The 22,334-nt window shown below is 43.2% G+C and overlaps 1 protein-coding gene and 1 long non-coding RNA gene across 2 annotated transcripts in view; one reads left to right on the forward strand and one right to left on the reverse strand.

Annotated features, from left to right (window-relative positions):
* Window positions 1-22,334, forward strand: part of LOC138296483 (uncharacterized) — a 146,984-nt gene that overhangs the window by 48,795 nt on the left and 75,855 nt on the right. Inside the window, exon 2 of the long non-coding RNA XR_011203842.1 lies at window positions 17,077-17,199. This is a non-coding gene — a long non-coding RNA (uncharacterized lncRNA). The remainder of the gene's footprint in view (window positions 1-17,076; window positions 17,200-22,334) is intronic.
* The window catches only part of LOC138296482 (uncharacterized), a 1,064,486-nt gene that overhangs the window by 34,098 nt on the left and 1,008,054 nt on the right, over window positions 1-22,334 (reverse strand). Inside the window, exons 96-99 of the mRNA XM_069235627.1 lie at window positions 17,396-17,581; window positions 8,443-8,640; window positions 6,114-6,215; window positions 932-1,043 (exon numbers count right to left, since the gene is read on the reverse strand). Coding sequence (XP_069091728.1) covers window positions 932-1,043; window positions 6,114-6,215; window positions 8,443-8,640; window positions 17,396-17,581 — 598 coding nt within the window. The remainder of the gene's footprint in view (window positions 1-931; window positions 1,044-6,113; window positions 6,216-8,442; window positions 8,641-17,395; window positions 17,582-22,334) is intronic.

Here is a 22,334-nt window from a genome sequence, read left to right on the forward strand (position 1 = left end):
AGATGTGTGCAGTAATGAAAGATGTTGTTTGACCATCTGAATTGAAAGGTTAGGAACATTTTACTTTGGCCTCGGGCCATCTCTTGGGTACAGGACCTTTAATGATCGGTAGAACCTTTGGTATTGTGCGATAATGGTAGAAAACACGCTGCGAAAATCAAGAGGGAACTCTGTTCTACATGAGATTGAGGAGGCTGTGGTGCGTAGTGGGTTGGATGGTCTATCTTCAAATACATGAGAAAACATGGAACCTGGGCTCTTTTTTGAAAAACACTCTAGACACACATATTCAAACTGCAGGTGCAAAATTAGCAAAGCTCTCTTTAGTGTGTTGCTCCTTTAACATCTCTAAGATAAATTGCATGGAAAATACAGCATCACAGAGATGGACAAGCAGGAGGGTACGGGCTAAGAGATAGAACAGTGGGGGAAACGAGAGTAGTAGAACCCCCCTGTAATATACGCATGACCACATATTGATTTGTAGTGGATTCCATTGTATCATTATTTAGGTTAATTATGTGTTCTACCCGTCACAGGGCAGATTTTCAGATACAATCATTTTTATGTGGACCAACAAGTACGATATAGTCTGAGGCAGTATCATCTCTGACCTACAATGATGCTACTTAGGGATTACTCCTCGGTGCTAAAAGGGGCGAATCAAATTGTATTTCCATCACATTTGGACATCTCCTTGAAAGAGAAAATAAGGGCATTTTAGATCTGTTGAACTTGTTGGTGTTTCACGGAGTTAATCTTTTCCTGCATGACAACGGGTTGATATCCTCAGCACGTTCACTAACATTTTCTGCACAATATTACCATAATCCCCACTGATCTGAAAGCATGTGTTAGACAGTTTTTGATAACCGGTTGCTAGGTCTGCTGAAGAAATAACAAGCACATAAGCTCCTGAGAGCCCTCTTACATTTTGTCAGCTCACAGTCCTTCTTTGCGGTGCCGGGGCTAATCCAGTAATCAATCATGGAAGTAAGACTTGTTGCGTCACAATCATCGGTCACGTTGCAACCATAGATAATCTGCGAGAAGACAAAATCTGTTTAGAAAACGCAGTCCATTCCTAAAATCTCACATATCTGGTTTTCGTTGAAAATCAGGGGTAAGAAGTGCAACTTAAAACAACAGACCCTCCAATTGCATGGTACGCTATTTTTAGGACTTTTAACCACTTACAAACAAGTTATATGAATCCACTTCGGTTATATGAATCCACTTCGGTAATATTCTATCTGTGGACACTGATTACTGTAAAAATAAAAAAAAAGTGTACAGCTTGACTTAGTGCTCACCATGACAATAGACTCAGTTAGTTCAGTTCTGCAGACTGTACTTGGTTTTTCTGAGGGTGACAGAACAGTTAGGCACCAGTTTCTGAGCAGCTTTTGTACTGCAGCAATGCAGAAATGTCTGCGTTTTCTACAGAAGACCTGCCAGCAGCTAGTACAATTCTTGCTTGCAGCATAATCAGTTGCCTTAGATCAGAGGCGAGAGTGACAGCTAATAATGTTCCCTTACCAGCGCTTAAAGAGGTAAGGTGATGTGTAATCACTAGGCCAGGAACCTCTACTGTTATATATTATGATGAACACTTCACCCTGCTCACTGAAAGGATTTCTGTCCATAAATCTAGCAGAACAGATGCATTTCTGTTCTTATTCACAAGTAGTCTTCCAACCAATCCCTACTTTCAAAAGAGGTCAAAACCTATGCTATACAGAAGCCATATGACTACACCACAAGACCCACATCCTTGCTAAAAAAAAATCTATATACAGGGTTGAAACGTCGACAGGAATTGATTGTGGATTGATGTTAAATTACATAGTGACTTCAGGACTCCTGGAGTGATGAAGCCTTTGGAAGTTCACGGCTCATTATTTCTTAACCACATATTTTGTATATATTGTATATAAGACTTACACCTTTTTGTTTCACAATATTCACTTTAACTGTGTTTTTATGTTTAGGAGCACCTAGGATTTTATAATAATCATAAGAAGTCTGTGATCAGATTAAAAGATTGTAGTAATTGACTTGATAAAGAAAAGAAAATATAAATTAATCTAAGGATACTTTTATGAAATAAATGTAGTTCCTTCCTTGAGAAATGTATTTTACCGTGGAAGTCTAGGTATACTTCCCCCTTTTTTGACCATATATTATTCCTAACACTTCTTTCAAAAGGCACTTTGAAGTGAGTACTTCTTCTGTCTCTGCAAACTTTAATTCAAACTTCAATCTATGGTGACTGGTGCCAATATGTTCTGATGTGTAGTGTCCTACTACTTTCCAGCTACTATGCAAGGCAGTCATATGCAAAGTTGAGCTCAGGCCATCAGTGAGTCTGATGATGCCCTTATCCACATAAGTTGCATGTAAGACAAATATGGGTAAGCTACAGTCTTTCAGCTGCATGTGAACAAAATGCCAGCAGCTTTGCATGCATGGGACTTCTGCAATTACCAATCCTCTGTAAGTACCAGGCCTCACTAAGAGAAAGACCTTCCCCAAACTCTCTCACCTCTGCTGATTGACAGAGGCGGCAGTGACCTGGGTGAGTCAAGAAAGCTGTCAATCATGATCCCTTCTGTGTGTCCCTACTGCTGCACAGTTTGTATGTCTCAGCAGAACTTGTGTGGAACCTGCAAACTACCTGTTTTGCCATTGAAAAAGGAAGGTCAGTTGGGAGGGGGGGGTGAAGAGTCTTTGTGTTAGTGTTTTTGTGAGCTGCTGGAACATACCCACTCAATCAATTATGCTCGTACTTCACATTTGTGGGCTTTCTTGGTGGCACTCTGGTTAAGCCTGCATATTAGTGCCCCATTCCTGCCATATTGTGAACATTCATTTTTTAACACATCCTTTTATTGAAATTTCTGATAAATCAGTCTTAAAGTTAAAACCTAGCACTGTCTAACATCTCACATTATCATTGAGTGACATTCCCCACCCCTTCAACCCCACTGTCCACCCAATCATTGGCTGTTGCTTTCGTAGTGTTCCTTGGATATGACCCAGCTTCACCAGGAAGGTCCAAGTCTCCACTTATCTTCCCTCTATAGGTTTTCCAGCCATTCCAAATGTTTCCCTATTTCTGGGGCAACCTCTACCATCGTACACAACCATTTCCACCATCATACACCAGTCCATGTCTTGCTTTTATGTCCCCAATATTGGGACATGCCCGACTCCCCACAACTTCGTAATATTGCTTTTTGCCACTGCCATGGCCAGTGTCATCCATGTCCATTGTGCCCTGCCTGGCTAGAACACACCGCTTGGCGGAGATACATATGCCCTCTTCCCCCACTTGACCCAACTCCACCACTGCAGACCAGAACTCCTGTATTAATGGGCACTCCCATAGGCTGTGGATAAGGGTACATGTCTGCCAACACCCACGCAGATAATGTATGTCTTCTGTCCTCGCCATCTTTACTATTGTCATATGGGTGTAATAGGAGTGATGAAGGATCCTTAGCTGGATCAGTCTAAACCATGCATGTATGGCCATCTCCCTGGGGGCTGCAAGGGCCTCTTCCCATTCTCTGTCTTCTAAACCCCCTAGCTCTCGCTAACACTGTACCCTTATGGTTTTTAACACATTAAGTTGTTTTTTATAAGTCAGAGGAATAGGCTTTCAGGGCATGAATTCGTCCAATAGCCTATCCTCTATTCTGGAAGGTCCGTCCCCCTTGGCAGTACCGCTCTTTGTGTGTGACAGAGTTGCAAATGTCTGTACATCTCGGAGGGTGCCAGTTGATATTCCTGTTGAAGGTCGGGCAAGGGAGCGACATCACTCTGGGTCCAAACATCATCCACTTTGAAAATTCCTGAGGTCCCACTTGTCGAATCCTGGCTGTTTCCGCAGTGTACCCAGAATTCCAGCATCCCAGAGCGAGGTTGCCTATGTAACCATATTTTTCCTCCCCAGAAATGTTGAAACTGTTAGCCAAAGTTGCACCACCGTATATTGTAAACATTACTGGGGCCATTCTGAAGTACCCATGTTTGCAATATTTTAGGCATTTTTGCCAACATTCTTGCTATCCCATGCATATTAGTTGGCCATCCTTGTAATTTGTGGACATTTTCCGTACTATTCTAGGTATTGTTGTTACAGTAGCGGACCATTCTTGACATACTGTGCCCATTTTTGGTGATGTTCTGGCTTTCTGTGGGATACTAAATGGACCATCCTTGTGATATTGTGGGAATTGCTGGTAAACCCTCTGACTATCCAAGGAGTAACAGTGCTTTATCCTTGGACAGTAATGGCAAGAGATTTGACTACCGATTACTTAATAGTTGCACATTCATGCTATATTGTAAGCGTTTTTACAGCATTCTGACTATCCCTGCCATAATAGTGACCAGCACTTGCTGAATTGTGTGCTTTATTGGTGACATGGTGACTTTTGTAGGTATAGGAATACTCCTCCCTTGACATACTGTGCAATTCTCGACAGAATCCACATATTTCCCTGGTATAACAATTTGCCAGTCTTGGTTTATTGTTGCCGTTCACATAGTTTTGTCATTTTGTGGCACAATGTTAGTGTAAATCGTTGCCACGTGTTGAGATTCTGGGTATTTATTTGATAATGCTGATACATGAGCATAAAAAGCAGTCCTTCTCAATTTGTAACAGTAGCACTAGTGTGTTTGTCGGAAATGAAAAAAACTGATGAAAACCTGCTACGTAAATGACAAAACACGTTCAGGGGAGATGAAGGTTATGCTTTTTAAATGAAAATGTATTTCATAGATAAATGTTTGCAGTTTCAGAAAATAATAAGAATGATTTGAAAAAAAAACATTTTTTTCATGAAATATTTACAAAACTGAAATTTGGGCTAAAATACATGTTGAATTTGGGATACATATAACTAATTTTAGTTCTTTTGGGATCAGAGGACACATACTGTTTTGGTTGTTATTTATGACTAGTTTAGAGGCATTTCATTATGCACTCCGAGAAAGATTTTATGATTTTCGAGTACCAAGCATATAAAATGTGTACACCCAATCTGCAGTCATATCCAGTGATTTCTATGCAATGAGGCAATAGCACAGCTTTATGAGCTTGTGAGATGTATCTAGCCATGCCATGCTATCTATAGCCTAAGACTGTGAGATTTGAGTAATGCTAGCTTTTTACACCTTGCCTCTTCCAGGCAGATTTTCAGTCAGAGCACATGACTGACAATCTACTTGGAAGGAGCAGGATAGAAAAATGATGTGCAAAAAGTTGCTACATATATATAGCATAATGGTAGACCAGATTTTCTTCACTGCCTAAAATACATTTACCTATCTATCCAATCTTATGGACATTTGTGGTGAAAAATCCACAGTTTGCAACATTTATTGGTACGGTTTCTTGGGGGAGGATCAATGACCCTGGAGATCGTAAGACTATCCTGCCACCAGTTGAAAGTAATGGTATATCATTGGAATTTGTCATCTGTGGCCATTCAGAACCTCTTTTAGAAAATGTATGTAAATGCACTCTTCAGCCCTGTAACATTTGGATTTTTTTCTCAGCAGAGTCATCCTGTCTTCCCACCTAGCAACCCTACTCTTGAGGACCACCTAACCTCCATATCCTCGAAGATACCCACAGGAAGTCAGGCTTGCATGCTTCAAATGCAAGCTGAATTCAATTTGTCAGTTACTTACACCAATAATCACCGTCAATCATGGTCTTCATTGTCTTCAAATAAAATGTGAAGGCCACTTTCAGTTGTTCCTCTCCACACCACATACTCAACCTGCTACATGCAAAATGTTTCATTAGCTCTGGAGCACCCAGGCTCTATCATTACTTGTCAACACGCAGTTACTGCCCCACTGCTAACAATGAACATGTAGTGGAAAGCAGCATTCTCTAGAGGCAACTCATTTAAAGCAGGTACTTTTTTTTTATCAATGGTTTAAGACTACAATCTGGCCCAGGCGGGTTTTATGGCATAAAACATTAGCTTGACAACATCCACATTTGATACAGCCAAAGAGGATTCATCAACTGGAACCTGCCATTACATGTGAATCAGCATAGTAACTGTTGGGTACACGGTGGCTCTTACTTCTGAAAGTAGGTATCTCATTGCAGTCCATGACACAGTCTGTCCTCCACTGGTGCATTCATGCTCCTCTTTGAACTCTTGTGTCAGAAGCTGCAGACCCTCCTAAATCAAATTAGCAACATAAAGAAGCAAATGTTAAAAAAGCAAACTTTATATTTACTCACTCGTACATTTCAACATATAATTTATCATCTCTCTAGAAAGAACTTCACAAGAGCTATCCATCAGGGGTCCTCTAAATTGGTAATAAATGTTTTTTCAATTTCATCTTAAGGCAATTCACCATTAATAAGCTACCTCTCAAACATGGATCGGTTGTTTTTAAATACATTACTTTTCATCACAGGAATTATGACTACCACCACCTTATCCAGTAGTTGGGCACTTGCATATTTAAAGGTAACGCACACAGAATGTGAGAAGAGTGCATTTTGCCGCGCAATTGTGGTGTATTCTTTAGTCACTGAAGGGTTGCAGTGCAATACTCTCCCCCTAAAGCCTGCATACACTGCAGAAATATTGCATAAATCTGTCCTTTGTGCTTAAACACATGGAAAAATGCAAGACACCCATGGTACAGATGGAAATTCGACATTATAATAATGTACACTGGGAGTGGATTGATGTGGTGCTGAGTAGGAGATTGACAGTGGGAGAGAAGCTAGGAACCACTAGAAAAAAACTTTGCTGGGTCTAATTCAAACAATGCTTGTACTTACTAGGATAAGGTACACCAACTGTACATGCACAATTATTTATTTGGACTTTACCTTGTTCGTAAAGTATTACTAAATGAACAGAGTACAGCATTTGTCAATGGGTGCCTCAGGGCGTCTTTCCATCTTTCCCCTTTACCCCTTGCTTTATGCCTATCTGCACCCATTTGCTCAGGTCACAGAAAACATCAATTGCCAATACATAACTGTATATACGAATGGAGGTGAAAAAGCTATGAGGTCGAATCCCTGGCCATACAGCATGTTTTTCTTGACTGTCTCAAAGAAGTATACTATCAGATGCAAATGAATATGTTAAACAAGTCAAATACCAAAGCTATGTTCTTTGTTTAATTATCATTAATGTCAATAGGATTTTCAGTAAAAACGTGTACATAAGCAACAGATAGACGGTACAGAGCTCCGAAAGAGATGAGAAGAGGTGGGAGGTGGTTTACACAACCAGGATTATCACTTATGGTCTGGAATGGTAGTTGCTGTTGTCTGTCATTTGACGGCAAAGACAATCATCTATGCACATATATTTGAATTTGGTTAGTTACATAAATGTACATATGTATAGAGTTTGTGTGCAAAGTGGAATAATAATCACTCTTGGCTACTAGCAGTAGGAGATGACCGCTTAAAGGACAATTTGACCTGCAGGAACTAGAGGCCTGCCCAAATGATTGGTGGGGGGTGAGTTCCACTGGGGAGGGCCTAACAGGTTAAAGGAGCAGAACTTAGATTTTAAACAGGGTGGTTACCATGAAACAAGGAGGTTCTGATTTGCTGATCTCAGATTCATGGCGGGAGGAGTAGAAGGATGGGTTATGAGATACGTATTCAAAGGATAGCCCATTTACTGCTCTTCTAAAGGGCTATGTGCTTTGCGTGTGCTCAACGTGGTGGTGGCAAGATGAGGTCGAAAGTCCAGCATGAGACCAGGATACTTTCTGTGGGTTTGCAGCCCCCTGACCAGCGATTGCGGATATTGGGGGTCATACTGGGTGCTATATACCAAGCCAGTAAACCATGTGGTAACATTGTTTTTTCCACTTTCTAAACAGAGTGGATCACAGGATGCTCCCACTGCCCCTTTTGGCTCATTTCATTACTTGTTTATCACACAGGGACTTATCCTCACTGTCCTGTAATTGCAGTCGCAACATTCTTAATGGCGGTGCCACTCGCCAATCTGGGAGCTTCTGGTGCATAAATGCAGGTTTGAATTTGAAGCCCCATACGACGGATTGGAGAAAAAGTTCCTTCCATTAATCAGATTTAAATATTTTTCAAATTTTGAGTTTGCGGATGGTCTTCAACACTCGATTTGCGGACCTATGTCAATTAATGTTTTAGATATTTCTCATCCTAACAACCTCATCCATTTTTTAAATTAGTACACAGGTGTATTTTAACATTCACATTAACACAATGTAGACAGTGATCACTTCCAATAAGATGTTTACATTACCTTCAAACCACATTACTTCCTATAATCCTTATTACTAGCTTTCATACTTTTGAGCGGGCTGGTTCATAAAGATTTAAACACTTATATTCATGTTAAGATCCCTTTATTGCTTTTCAATACTGAGTTACAAACTCACCGTGAGTTCATTACATCCAAACTGCAGCATGTCTCTGTAGTTCCACCCAGCAGTTTTTCCAAATTCCGTCCTTAACCTTATGGCACAATGCAGGAAGCACATGTTGTGCAGGACTGCTGGCCATTCAGGACGCTTACTCAGGCTAATGACTTCAGGGTCAACAAATCGCCACGACTGGATTAATCCACCTTTTATACTCTGCAAAGCAAGCCATGAGAAGATTAACGTTTTTATGTTGTGTTCACTTCAGGTGCATATTTCTTCAAGGGATCGATGAAATTTCAGTAACGCTGCCGTATTTCACATAATTTTGGGGGGTTTGTTATGCCAAATGCCTGAAATTATGCAATTATACTACATAGCATAATTACGCGCTGTTCGCTGCAAACATTTAGGCCCATATTTATACTTTTTTTTTTTACGCAAAAGCGGCACAAACCTACAAAATACAAGCCCATATTTATACTTTTCTAGAGTTGGCAACTGGCAACTAGGGAACAATTTATTCTCACAATCCTGCAAGGTATCAAGCTTTTTAGTTTAGTTCTGGACTTCCAACAAGTCTCAACTGTCTCAAGATTGGATGATGGTTAATCCATACCACCATACTGTACCTTGCTTCTCTGAAAACAACCCTCAATGCAGATGCCATTTGGTTAAGGGCTGTAGTTAGACCACATCTCAGGTGCTTTGATCTCCCATAATGACAAAGCACATATTCTAACAAGTATGAATAAGGTGTATGCACTCCCGCCCAATACTCCAAACTATCACAGAAACGGGTCATCTCAGAAGGTGAATGCCAACTCTAGAGCTCTGACACATGAATTCTCAAAATGATAGCTTTTAAGGATGCACAGCAGGCAGTTATATGTCAGACAATAAACAAAACAATAATTTAGATGCTAGTTCAATGAGAAGAGGAAGAAGCAGCAGTGATTCATATGGAGACTCACATAACAAACCAATTAGCAAAACCAGACTAGAATTACGGTTTACTATGGGTACAGTAACATGTCGACATCTTAAGAATGAGTGCGATTGCCAAGCCTGATTTCAGGATGGGAACACTAATCAGCCCTGATTAAAGGCCTTATTCAAAAAGGTAAACTTACACCTTGCAATATGTTTACTACATTTTTAGCATTCACAAAGCACACATTTAATTTTATTACTAGTAATTTTATTAGTAGTAACATTACACATGAAGTTTATGAATACCAAAACGCAGTAAAGTTACTATCTTAACTGTAAACCTACACAAGGTAAGTTTACCTTTGTGAATCACGTCCTTAGGAACCAGGACCGTTGGATTAATCGGGTCAGATTAAGCACAGGTGTGGCACAGGTGTGGCAGCCAGAGGAGACAAAGGGGGTTATTCTAACTTTGGAGGAGGTGTTAATCCGTCCCAAAAGTGACGGAAAAGTGACGGATTTACCACCAGCCGTATTACGAGTCCATTATATCCTATGGAACTCGTAATACGGCTGGTGGTATATCCGTCACTTTACCGTCACTTTTGGGACGGATTAACACTCCTCCAAAGTTAGAATAACCCCCATAGACTTTATCCAGTATTCTGGATGTAGCACTAGCTTTGTAAAGCATGTCTGTGAATACCGTTAAAAGTGCTTATCTTTTTCGAAAGGTGTTTATTTAAAATTAATTAGGTGCCCTTCCTCTGAATTTATGTATATTGGATTCTACATTTTAGCTTTGTATATTTTTCTCCTGAATATCTCAGGAAACATTCTTTTGAAAAGAGTTTTGTATAACACCTGCATATATTTAGCATTTGTACACAAGATGACTGTTGGACCTGGCCCCCTCCGCAGGGGCATCCCCAAACGTTTTGTCTTCCTCCTCCTATTTTTTGCTGAATTCACTTTTGTTGGATTTAGGACTCTGTGAACTTTACCATAACTAACCAGTGCTAAAGTGTTTGTGCTCATTCTCCTAAAACATGGTAAGGTTAAACTGCCTCATACCCAATTGGCATATTTAAATTACTTATAGGGCCCTTGCAGAGTGGTACTACATGTACCATGGGCCTGTCAATTAAATGCTACTAGTGAGTCTGCAGCACTGATTGTGCACCCACTTAAATAGTGCCTTAAAACATTCTGCAGCTCTGCCATTGCAGTCTGAATGCAGCTTTAAACTACCATGTCCACTTGCTTACCTTCGGTAACAATATATCTGATAGAGACATATTCTAGTTACAGATTGTGCACCCACTTAAATAGTGCCTTAAAACATTCTGCAGCTCTGCCATTGCAGTCTGAATGCAGCTTTAAACTACCATGTCCACTTGCTGTTAAAACCCCCTGGCTAAGCCTTAAACTCCCCTTTTATCACATATGTCACCCTAAAGTACAACTTACTTACCTTCGGTAACAATATATCTGATAGAGACATATTCTAGTTACAGATTCCTTACATTAGAATTTCCCCCAGGCATCAGACTGGATCCGGAGATTTTTCTTCGAGCAATCGTTACATGGCATCGATTGACTCAGCGGGCGTCGTAGTCGCCGTGATGACGTCGGGAGTAGAGTAGTACACAGACACCGCCTCAGAGCAGTGATATCAGTTTCTTTTCACAACTTTCGACACCAAAGCGCAGAGCCGCAAAGAACACTGAAATTGATGCTCCAGAGCTAAGGCCCTGAATGGGGAAGTCCTGTCCCTAGAAATCAGTTTGCAAGCGGGAAGGACGGGGGGCCCGGTAAGGAATCTGCGACTAGAATATATCTCTGCCAGCTCTATCATTACCGAAGGTAAGTAGCTTGTACATCTGACGGAGACTTCTAGTTGCAGATTCCTTACCTTAGAATAGATACCCAAGCAATGCCATCCTAGAAACCAAGATCATACTAGAAAATCCTGCAGGACCGAACAACCAAAATAGCCGTCCCTAGGGCTCTGACTGTCCAGGCAGTAATGTTTAGTAAGCACGTGCAGGGATGCAAACGTTGCTGCCTAGCAGATATCCAGGACAGGAACTCCACGTTCTAAGGCTGTGGAAGCAGCAGTTGCTCTGGTGGAATGAGCGCGCAAGCCCACAGTGGTTGCTTCTTTGCAAAAGCGTAGCACATCTTGATGTAAAGACCCCTCACAAGATGGTACGTCTTTGCACCGCCTTCCCTTTCTTCGCACCCACATGTTCAACCTGGAAATCCTTTAGTACGATTGAGATAGAAGGCCAACGCTCTTTTTGGATCGAGGCAGTGGAGTCTCTCCTCCTCATGAGAAGCATGTGGAGGTGTGTAAAAAGTAGGCAAAGTGATGGACTGGCCTATATGAAAAGGTGTACCTACTTTGGGAAGGAATGAGGCCCTAGTGCGTAACACTACTTTGTCAGGGTGCACAGACAGAAATGGGGGCTTAGAAGATAGAGCCTGAAGCTTACTCACTCTGTGAGCAGAAGTGATGGCAACAAGAAACGGCAAGACGGGGATATGGAAATAGGCGTCCTGCAAGTCCAACACAACCATCCAGTCTGCTGGGACCAAGGCAGTCAGGACCTGAGCCAGGGTGAGCATTTTAAATTTCTCCTTCTTGAGGAAGAGCTTGAGGGTCCGAAGGTCTAGGATAGGAAGTAAGTCCTTGTCTTTTTTGGGTACCAGAAAGTAACAGGAATAACAACCACAACCTACTTCTCTCTATGGCTCCCTTGGCCAAGAGAGCTGCGACTTCCTGGCGGGGAAGTGCCAAATGATCCTCCGGTATATGGCTGTATGATGGAGGAATGGCTGGTGGGGCAGATACGAAGGGGACAGAGTAGCCCCTCCGAATGATCTGCAAAACCCCACTGTCCGTAGTGATGGATTCCCAGTGGGGCAGGTGATGTGATGGTGAATCCTGCCGCCAACTGGTCCGGAGTGGGGGGACGAACTAGGAGGGTTTGGAACTGCAGCAGGGGCAGGGGTAGACTGGGCAGACCTCTGGTTCCCAGTCCCACGGGGACGTGGGATTCCTGGTCCCCGGCCACGAATGGGCAGAACCGCATGTGTGGTACGCTAGCTGGGAAAGGGATGCGACAGGGAGCCCCTTCTGTGGCCACAAAAGAGGCGAAAGGTGGACTGTTGGGGATCAGGGGCAGTCGAAAGGCCGAGGGACCGAGCCGTAGCCTTGAACCTCTCAAGCGCCAAGTCCGCCTTGTCTCCAAAGAGACGGGTGCAATTAAAGGGCATGTCCATAAGGGTCTGTTGGACATCCCCTGAGAAACCAGATGTTCTCAAACAGACGTGGCACCTCAAGGCCCCCGTCGTCGCAACCGATCAACCCAGAGTCGGCCGTGTCCAGCCCACATCTGATAGTGAACTTTGCTGCGTCTCTCCCATCTGAAACAGCTTGGGAGACAATAGCACGGGCCTCCTCCGGTATCTGCAGCAAGACTTGTGCGACCGTATCCCACAGAGAGTGAGTATAACAGTCCAAAAGGCATGCGGGGTTCACTGACTGCAGCGCTGGACTGGAGGAAGAAAATATCTTCTTCCCAAATTGGTCCAATCTGTTTGATTACCTATCTGGAAGTGCGGAAGGGAATGCGCTAGAGGATGAGGATGCCTGGATAACAAGGCTCTTAGGCGTGGGGTGTTGGGACAGGAATTTAGGGTTGTTGGGGCAGGCTGATGGCGGTGTGCGATTGTCCGGTTCATAGGAACCCCTGTGTTGGGTCTGGACCAAACACCCAAAAGGATAGCAGTGAGGGCTTGATTGAATGGAAGGAGAGGCTCAGAGGTGGAAGCCCCTGGTTGAAGCACCTATGTCAAGAAATTAGACCTAACCTGAACAGTAGGCAGCTCAAGGCCGAGGAGCTCAGTCACCCTACTGACCACCATGGAATAAGTAGCTCCCTCCGCCGTAGCCACGGTAGGAGGAGACAGCATGCCAGCATCTGGAGAAGTATTCAGACCACTGGCCTCGCCCAACTCCTGTGCCCAGCCCACGTTAGGATCATCCTGGTATTCATAAGGGTCCTGGGACCCCTCCAATCCTTCCCTGTATTCATACCCATAAGACTAAGGGTCAGAATCCAACCTAGGGTGAATAGGCACCATCGAAGAAGGAGGCAGCGTAGCGTCAACCAACCTGTTTCTACTCCGAGTCGTCAGGGATCAGGATTGGGTCGACATCAATAATGGGCACCACTGACGTCGGGAGCGTCGACAGTCGAACTGGCGCCGGGGAAGATCTCAATGGTACGACCGGTGTTGGTACGGATCCGGGAGCGGATCCAGAGGGGACCTCGGTGGTGGGAGCTGGAGCCGAGGACGTGGAACCCGAAGGCCCTCCAACCGAACCCCCTGGGACCGAAGGCGCCATAGCGGGGTCAGACTGCCCACAAATGAGGCGCATGGGCGCATAGAATTCCTTTAATAAGGCAGGGGTGACTCTTGCTCCCGGAAACTTGGAGAGGTGTGGATCAGAACCAAAAGCAGGCTCCGAGGACGGAGGCCTAGAGCGTCGACGTTCCTCCAGCATCGCATCAACCAAGAAATGGGGTGAAGTCGAAAGATGAGAAGATTTCTTCGACTTCTTCTTCTTCTTACCTTGACTCGAAGGCTTAGAAGACGACGAGTGGTGGTGGCTCCGCAAACGGTCTTGAGACCTTCCTCTTGAGCGAGACCGGGACCGATGCGGAGTCGAGTGCCATAAGCTTGAGGGTGCATGGCCCGGCACTTGGTGCACGACTTCGAGTCGTGGTCGTGCTCTAAGCACTACAATCAGACCCGATGCAGATCTGTAACCAACATCATGTGGTGGCAGTCCTTGCAAGGTTTGAATCTGGTCTTCGGGACATCTTGACGCACCAAACCTTCACCAAAAACACAGCAAAAAGGTTGAAGCAGTCAAAAAATGACTAGGGTAGTGCCCTCCAGATCAGCGCATGGCGCGGAAAGAAAAGAACTGACATCACTGCGCTGAGGTGGCATCTATGTACTACTCCCGATGTCATCAAGGAGACTACGAAACCAACGACGCCCGCTGAGTCGACCGACGCCACCTAATGACCAGCAAGGGTATTGCTCAAAGAAAAATCTCCAGATCCAGTAGGACGCCTGGGGAAAATTCTAAGGTAAGGAATCTGCAACTAGAAGTCTCTATCAAATTCCCCATGTGCTATCAGAGCATCACTTTTTTACGCTCCTGTGGCACAGACTGCAGGACATATCTACAAAGCAACATAAAGCCAGCCTGCGTGACTTTTCATTGCCTTGTAGCTATGGAGTGAGGCAACACAGTGCACGTCACTGTATTGCCTTACAATGTGATAGGGAGTTGGGCCATGGGTGTTACGAAGGGTGTCCACACGTAACATTCATGGCATTTGACACATTTCCAGATCTACAATATGTTGTAAACCTGAAAATGCATCAAAAGTCTACTACTCCTCTCAGGAGGCGTAAGGGAGGTGCAACAAGGAGAAATAAAATTATTTCTCCTAGTTTTTTCCTCTTTCTATGTGTGTTGCATTGTGCAGCATACATAGTAAGAGGAAATTATCTCCATTTATTGTTTTTGTGCAGGAAGGTATCTCTTTCTGCACAAAAACAATCATACCTACAATACCGACGCCCTTACACCATGCTGCAAAGGTGCCTAAGTTGGCGCATGGCAGCCAATTGTACACCGGTGCTGTGGAAGAGGACAGAAATGTGCTGTATCTTATAGATAAGGTGCATTCCTGTCTTTTGTTTCTGACGCAGGGCAGAGCAGCAAAAAGGCTTTTGGCACTGCCCTGAGCAAAAACATTGTAAATGAGGTCCCAACTCTTCAGTACGTTTATGGACCTATGGATACTCCATCAAGAAGGATTGCTGTACTGCTATAAGGACTACCACTCTGCTGGACTGCTGCTCTAAAGGAACTGCTGCCTTGCTGTGCTGACTTGCTGCTCTCTTGCCTGGGGAAGAAGAACTGGACTTGCAACTCCATCTTGAACCCAGGACCCTAGAGTGACTGAAAGTGCTAGTCTGCCGGCCCACTGATCTGAGCGTCAGGAATGTAAAAGGCTCCCAACCAACTCTTGGACCAAGTTTCAGAGAGGTCCTGAGTCTCGAGTGGTGCCCCTCAGGTCCTGGACCCTTGGTATGGCTTATGAGCTCTTAAATCAAGCTTTTGGGTTCTTCACGACCGCGAACAGGCCCATTCACACCGGCACCGCACTGAGATTCAGCAGAGCAACATCAACAGCCCGTGGGGGACCACCAATGTCAAGCTCCAACCTGCCTGTTCACGATGCCAACTGCCACCCACGACACTCTTCTTGCTCCCCACAACATTCTCCAACACGGATGGGACTCTTGGCACAAAAATTGAGAAGGTAAATCTTCAGCAGGACTAATCTGGGACTGCATCCGACATGTGCTCCATCACAGTCAGCCTGAAATTTTTACTTTAACCCGGTCCAGCACGACTAGAGAGCTGCAGTAGTCACTTTCTGCTTTTAGGTGCTATTTTACAATTTATTCTTTGAAAATTCATAACTCCGGTTCTACTGATTTGATTTTTGTTGTTTTGATCTTGTTCTAATAAATACATATATTTGCACTGTTTTACTGTTTGAAGTGTTGCACAAATACTTTACACATTGCCTCTAAGTTAAGCCTGACTGCTTTTTGTGCCAAGCTACCCAGGGTTAAGCACAGGTTACTTTACTGCCAAGGCCTGTGCCAGGGACTGTGGCTGTTGCTTTACCAGGGTTCACACCCCAGTCAACCAACAACCCAATTTCAGTGACAGAAAGAAGTCCTTAGCTACAATAATTTCAGAATTTACCAATCTAAATTGGGGTAAGTAAGCTTTCTCATAAAATAGCTACAATAACATTTCACTGATGTTAAAAAATTCAATTATGTTTTGGAAATAATTCCACACTGGTGGAATTAATCTCTTAACCTGCATGCATTGGGCATTCTGCAGTACCTTGGGATTGCCCATACCTTTCTGAGACCATACTACACATTGTGCACTGGGGGCCCAACGGATGTTTGTGCCTGATTCTTACACCCCTTGGGTACAATGGTATTAAAGAAGGGTCTGCAGTCGCTTGTGTGGCCTCTTTGATAATACTGATAGCGCTGGTGCACGTGTAGCACCAGTGCTATTGTGAAATGGCATTTCCTTATTTGATTGAGGGGTGTGGCTTTATGCAAATAAGGAAATCTCTTTGTCTCTGCACCTTACTATAGATGCAAGCTCAGACGTAAGCATGCCCTTAGAAGGTACAATCACAGTGCATCCCAAAAGAGTGCCGCTTAACGGCAGCTTGCTGGGGGTGTTAAAGGGGGGTTCCAGTCACTCACAGCACCTGCCTGCAGGGATATCTCTCTCCCCTCCCTGAAGTGCAGGTGGCATGCCACCTGCACTGTGAAACATGGAGTTTGAAGCAGGCACTCTGTATTCCACTGAATGTGATGTGCTGTCCAGGGAGAAGATTCATGGTAATAGAGTGCAGTGCACCTGTTTGTGCCTGGCATACCTGTTTCAGGTGCACCATGGTGCAAAAGGACAGCCCTGGTCCATTTAGATGGTCCAAGAAAATTGGAGAAATGTTGGCTTGTTTGTTTTCTTCATTCTCATTTATGGGCCTTCAACCTATTAAAATGTATCTTTACGTTTAGGCAGTCGGAGTGGCCACTGAACAGCCAAACATAATAGCTGGGGCACATCTCGCCTGCCTTGACTACCTTTGTGATGAAGGAATGGCTGCACGAGGTGGGCCAGCAAAACACCAGGAACCTCAGGTTGGTATTTTGCCTGCCATTGCCTCTGTCCTAGGATGGTGATACAGATCCTGTAGATATTGGTGCCACCCAGGAATCTGCAACTGTCGAATTAATTTGGAAATAGGAATTCTGATAAGTTTTGCTGTTGATTAGTTGGTTGCCATTGATTCTAGATTCTACTTTTTGTTATGGTATATTGAATTGCTATAATTACCTTTGGCAAATCCACAACGATTTTCACTGTGGAATGAAGAAGCCGCACTGGTAAAAGAGGAGTAGCCTGAACTGATATCCAGAGATGGAAGTTCTTGTCTGGATTTTTGTTGTCCTTGATTATCTCTTCCAAGGATGTCATCAGTTGGGTGGAATTTTGGATATTCTCCAGTAAGATCCAACAACCCTGTACAAGGAAAGCGAACAAACCATGTTAGGCTCACCTTTCGAGTTCTCTTCTTGTGTTTTGTTGTCCGCATTTATCAAAGGGTGTAAAACGTGAGTTTTAAGGCCAACTAGAAATACACTGTGGTTTTCTGATCAAAATATTTTATTTGCTTAATATAAAAAAGTGAAATTAGCATTCATGATTACACACTTATAATGTTAGTATAATCTACAACAAAAACATCGATGTAGAACTAGAGTAAGTAAAGCAGAGAAAAGGAAGCAACAACAGCAACAGAAATGTTGCCAAACAATATTACTGACATAACAAAAGCCAATATATCTCTGAAAGGGATATGATCCTTAATGTTTACAAACTATTTTCACTAAATGGGTGACCAATGGCCTTCACAAGTGAATTTTATTCCAAGCTGAGATCTGGCGTGTTCCCCACACCTCAGATTCACAACTGTAAACGGTACAGATCTAAGACCTCAAAAAGTTATAGTTAATGTGAAGATTTATGTTGTGATTTCAAAATGTATAATAGCAGAGTCACACATTTTACACTACTCCTTTGTTACTTGTCTGATAGAGATGAGTCAGGGGTACATTTCCCTAGGTCAGGTACATAATTTGAAAACAATATCCTTTGTTTTAAGAACAACTCTTCTGTCATTGCAGAAGATACATTTTTTCTTCTGTTACAAGCTAACATTTGTCAACAAATCTTTTAAAAAAACGCAAACCCCTTTCTTTTATCAACTCTCTGTGCTCATGTCGGGCAGAATAAAACGAGGCAGAGCATCAGGCAGCATCGAGGTGTTCATTTCCTCACCTGCATGCTGTGTATGATTCCATTGCGTCGTGAGGGAACCACCTTTAGCCCAACTACCAAAGCCTATAGCATGCAGCGTGCCATCTGTATGGCACTGGTCTCATCCTCCCTCAGTCCAAAGAAGAGGCTAGGACTCACCAAGGTACGTAGGTCTCTCAACCTCCTTTCACAGCATTTCTAGGGTTCCCTCCATTATGTCCATCATGTGGCCCCGTGGCAGTGCCTCTGATAAGCACCCTTTCTACAGAATTGTGTAACCCATACCAGCATGTTGCATCCCCAGCAGAAGGAAACCCCTGACGATATCCTGGGTTTCAGGTTATGACCAGGGTCCTCGCTGATATCTGAGCACCACAGCATCCATGGCAATAACTGGCATCTAAGCATATTGTTGCCAAACCTCACCACCACTGTGCGTAATGTTGTCCTGTGCTCCAAGTGGGCCCTGCCAGTGACCATGTCCCTGCTCTTTGGCAACTGGGCCCCGTTCAGCATTCTGCATATAGCCAATAGCGGCCCTTTGGACTTCCTCGACTTGCATCCTGTGCCTTCCTTGACATCTTGACATCCTGAACCGCACCAATATCTGCCCTCTGGCATGCCTCAGTATAATACGGATATGCTGGAAGAAATGTTCCAAAGGAGGGAATGTGGCGAGATATGTCAGAGCTACTGCAGCTCCCTCTATACTCTGACACTGGAAGTACATCTATCAGAGCAACAACAATATATGACAGATTCAGCAGAGGAAAGTCCCTAGCTCGTTAGGTGCATTCCACAGTGTGCCACAGAATTTACTGTTATAGTGCCACTGTATTTTCTATTTCCTATCACAATATCCTGGAGGAACTAAATATTTACTGAAAGTCGAGGGACCTGAATATTATCTGCCTCTGGGAATTGATGCAATCCATATTTAAAGGTTTGATATCCAGTGGGCACCTCATAAATTGAGTTGCCTGAGTTATGATATCACCAGCATAGGGTATTTTTATAATCATTTAATTTCAGTTGTGTTACAAGATGAACCATAAAGATGTGGAGTGATGGAACCACCTCAAGGTTTCATGGTCAGAAAGACCACCAGTGTTAAATTGAACTTCTTTCCCAAATTATTAAGAACCTTACAGCTCTCACCCTTGTGGTACCAACCATGGAAGATCCTCCTTTTCACATGGAAATGCATAATGACAAAATGAGGGTTATTAGTGTTTATGTGTAAAAGGAGATAACCATCTCCAATATCAAAAGCTGTTTTCGCAATGCACCTTGTCACCATTTTTTAAATAGTTGACTTCTAAATCAGCTAACACCTAATTGACAATGGAACCGAGTAGGGACTTCCGTTCTCCCAGTCGCTAATATGGCTCACTAACATTGCTAGGTACGAAAAAACACATGTGTTAATGGCTTCCTAAATGTCATGCTTTATTGGGAAAAGGGATTAAAACCCTTTTGAGATCTTCACTGACCCCACCTTTTTCAGAAATATAGGGCCAGATGTATCAAAGGATTATATCCATTCTGTGTCTATGGGAAAATGTGTTCATACATATGGCCCATAGATTTCTCTCCGGATCTTTCTGACAACAGTTTTGAAGCATAGAAACAAGACAATTAATATGCTTGGCCACCTCTAATCTGAGATATCACACTGAACAGTGTTCGAGGCACTCTGAAATAGAGAGGTACAGATACGCCTAACACTGTCAATAGATTTCAGACTCACCAGTACATGGTGGGGGATCACAAACCCTTATACCAACTGGAACACACATTAATCAAGGTAGAAGTCAGCCATTGACAGTACATTTTGACAAGCTTCTAGGAACAATGCTAGCTCTTTCAACCTCTGCTATCTGTTCAAGTGAAAGGATGTCTTACATAAAATTTGCAGAAACCACTCAGCCTAATATATGGAATAAGATGTTTAAGTCTTCACAGTGTACACAAATTAGCGAAAATGTTTACAAAGTATGGCTTGGATGGTATATCCAGAACCAGCTTGGACACATATTCAATTGAGCATTGTCATGCGGGCCCCAATTATGAGTCTGGTGGAGTGGTATCATTGTACTGTATACTGCTTCCCCTGATCGCAAGGGTCCAGTGTTCCCTCACCCAGAGGTTTTGGGAGCATGAACACTAAGGCCGATTCTAGCGGCCAGAAAATCAAGCCAGTAACATCTTGAGCGGATAAGGCTGCAGTTGTATACACAAGTGAAGCCCAGCCCAAGCCTTACCACCTCCTATATTTACCACATCCACTAGCACACACAATAGCACACCCTAGTATGAGTTTAGTTGCTCAGGACAGAACACAAGCTGTAAATAGAGAATACATTTTTTTTTATGTTTGCCAACATATTTTAGAAGAGAAAAAGTAGGAAATGGTGCACCAGCCAGTGAACAAAGTGCCCAGTGCTCACACAGTCACAAATTAAGTGTACAAAATAAAGCTACAGTATGGCCACATGACTGTAAATTAAAAATAATTAAATAAATATGTACACGTTTACTCCAATTGATTATAGCAGGCAACGGCTCAAGGAGCTACAAGTCAATGGTGTTTTGACCCATGAAGGGATATAGGGTCATCATCGGAACTACATAACAAAGTAATGCCGGAAAAAGAAGTCAAGGATACTGACTCTTGAAGAAACAGTAGGAATCTGTTGGCCCTAATGTATCAACGGTATGAGTAGAATCTCACAAATGATATTGATAGCCGTGGGGCACTTGCAGGGGGATGAAATAAATTAGAAGCAAGTGTAAGTGCAGGGCACTTTTTTCACACACAAATATAAAATATGTTGTCACAATGATAAAAAATGGTTTTGTGTTTATACCCTGTTGTAGTCTGTTCTATCTGACTCACTTAAACCAACATCATTACGTTTGATTTATTTTCATTCAATGTATATGCATCCGTTGCACATTAACTACATAGGAACCACTGTGTTGCTCTATATATGAGCCTCTCCTAGGGCAAAGGGGGAACATGTAATACTAATACCTGCAAGCCTTCAGCTTGCTCTGCCCCTTGGCACCCTTCCCACACTTCTGCCTCCAACCTGCACAGGCCCTGCTCCCATTTAACACCTTCTTTAAACAGGTGGGAAATGGGATGTTAATCCACAGGAAATTGAGAATTCAGAATTGACACTAATCTCGAAAAACTACGTCCATATGATTATACCTCAATCTGTGGGGTTTAACTCATAATTGCCCAGTACTGGCGGGCTGTTTCTGCATGTTACCGTGTTTTTGGCTGCAGAGTTTGCACAAAACCAGTATAGCACACCTTGTATTCAGGCATTTCATTTATGGCAGTGTGGGAGGGCAGGCATTATGTATCATATTGTGTAGGGTGAGGTTTGATTCAGCTCTTTGGAAGGAAATTTTGTCTCCCATAAGCAATATTACTGGTCAATCAATTCAGTGAGACCACTGTGCTTGCTTCATGAGCCGTGTTGGTGACAATTGTGAGCCTATGCTGAACTCCAACATGGGCGTGTTGGTCATGCACTTCCTGGTAGCAATCAACATCACTATAGCATATTCTTGGAAGTATAGGTCATCCTCATCCTTTACTTTGTGATGAAATAAATGTTGGTCTGCAGTGTTCCAGCTTCCACAATAGATGGGAGTCAACAACTCTCAACAGGTTGGTATGCCGCTTCTTCATTATATGAAGAATGACAACTCAGACAACTTTCTGCTTCCAGTTCACCTTCACGTGTCCATCATGATCCTATTACTAATTGATTGCAATTTGGTACCAGAGGTTATTTGTTCCATGCATTATATACACCCTCTCCTGGCGCATATTTTGTCAGTTATGAGCTGTATTTAGCTTTAATGCATCCTATGTCTATCCTACTGTCCTTTCATATATTATAATTACAACTATATTCCCCTTTACAGCTAACAT

Source organism: Pleurodeles waltl, chromosome 5, assembly GCF_031143425.1.
Source record: "Pleurodeles waltl isolate 20211129_DDA chromosome 5, aPleWal1.hap1.20221129, whole genome shotgun sequence".
In the NCBI taxonomy this organism is placed as follows: Eukaryota; Metazoa; Chordata; class Amphibia; order Caudata; family Salamandridae; genus Pleurodeles; species Pleurodeles waltl.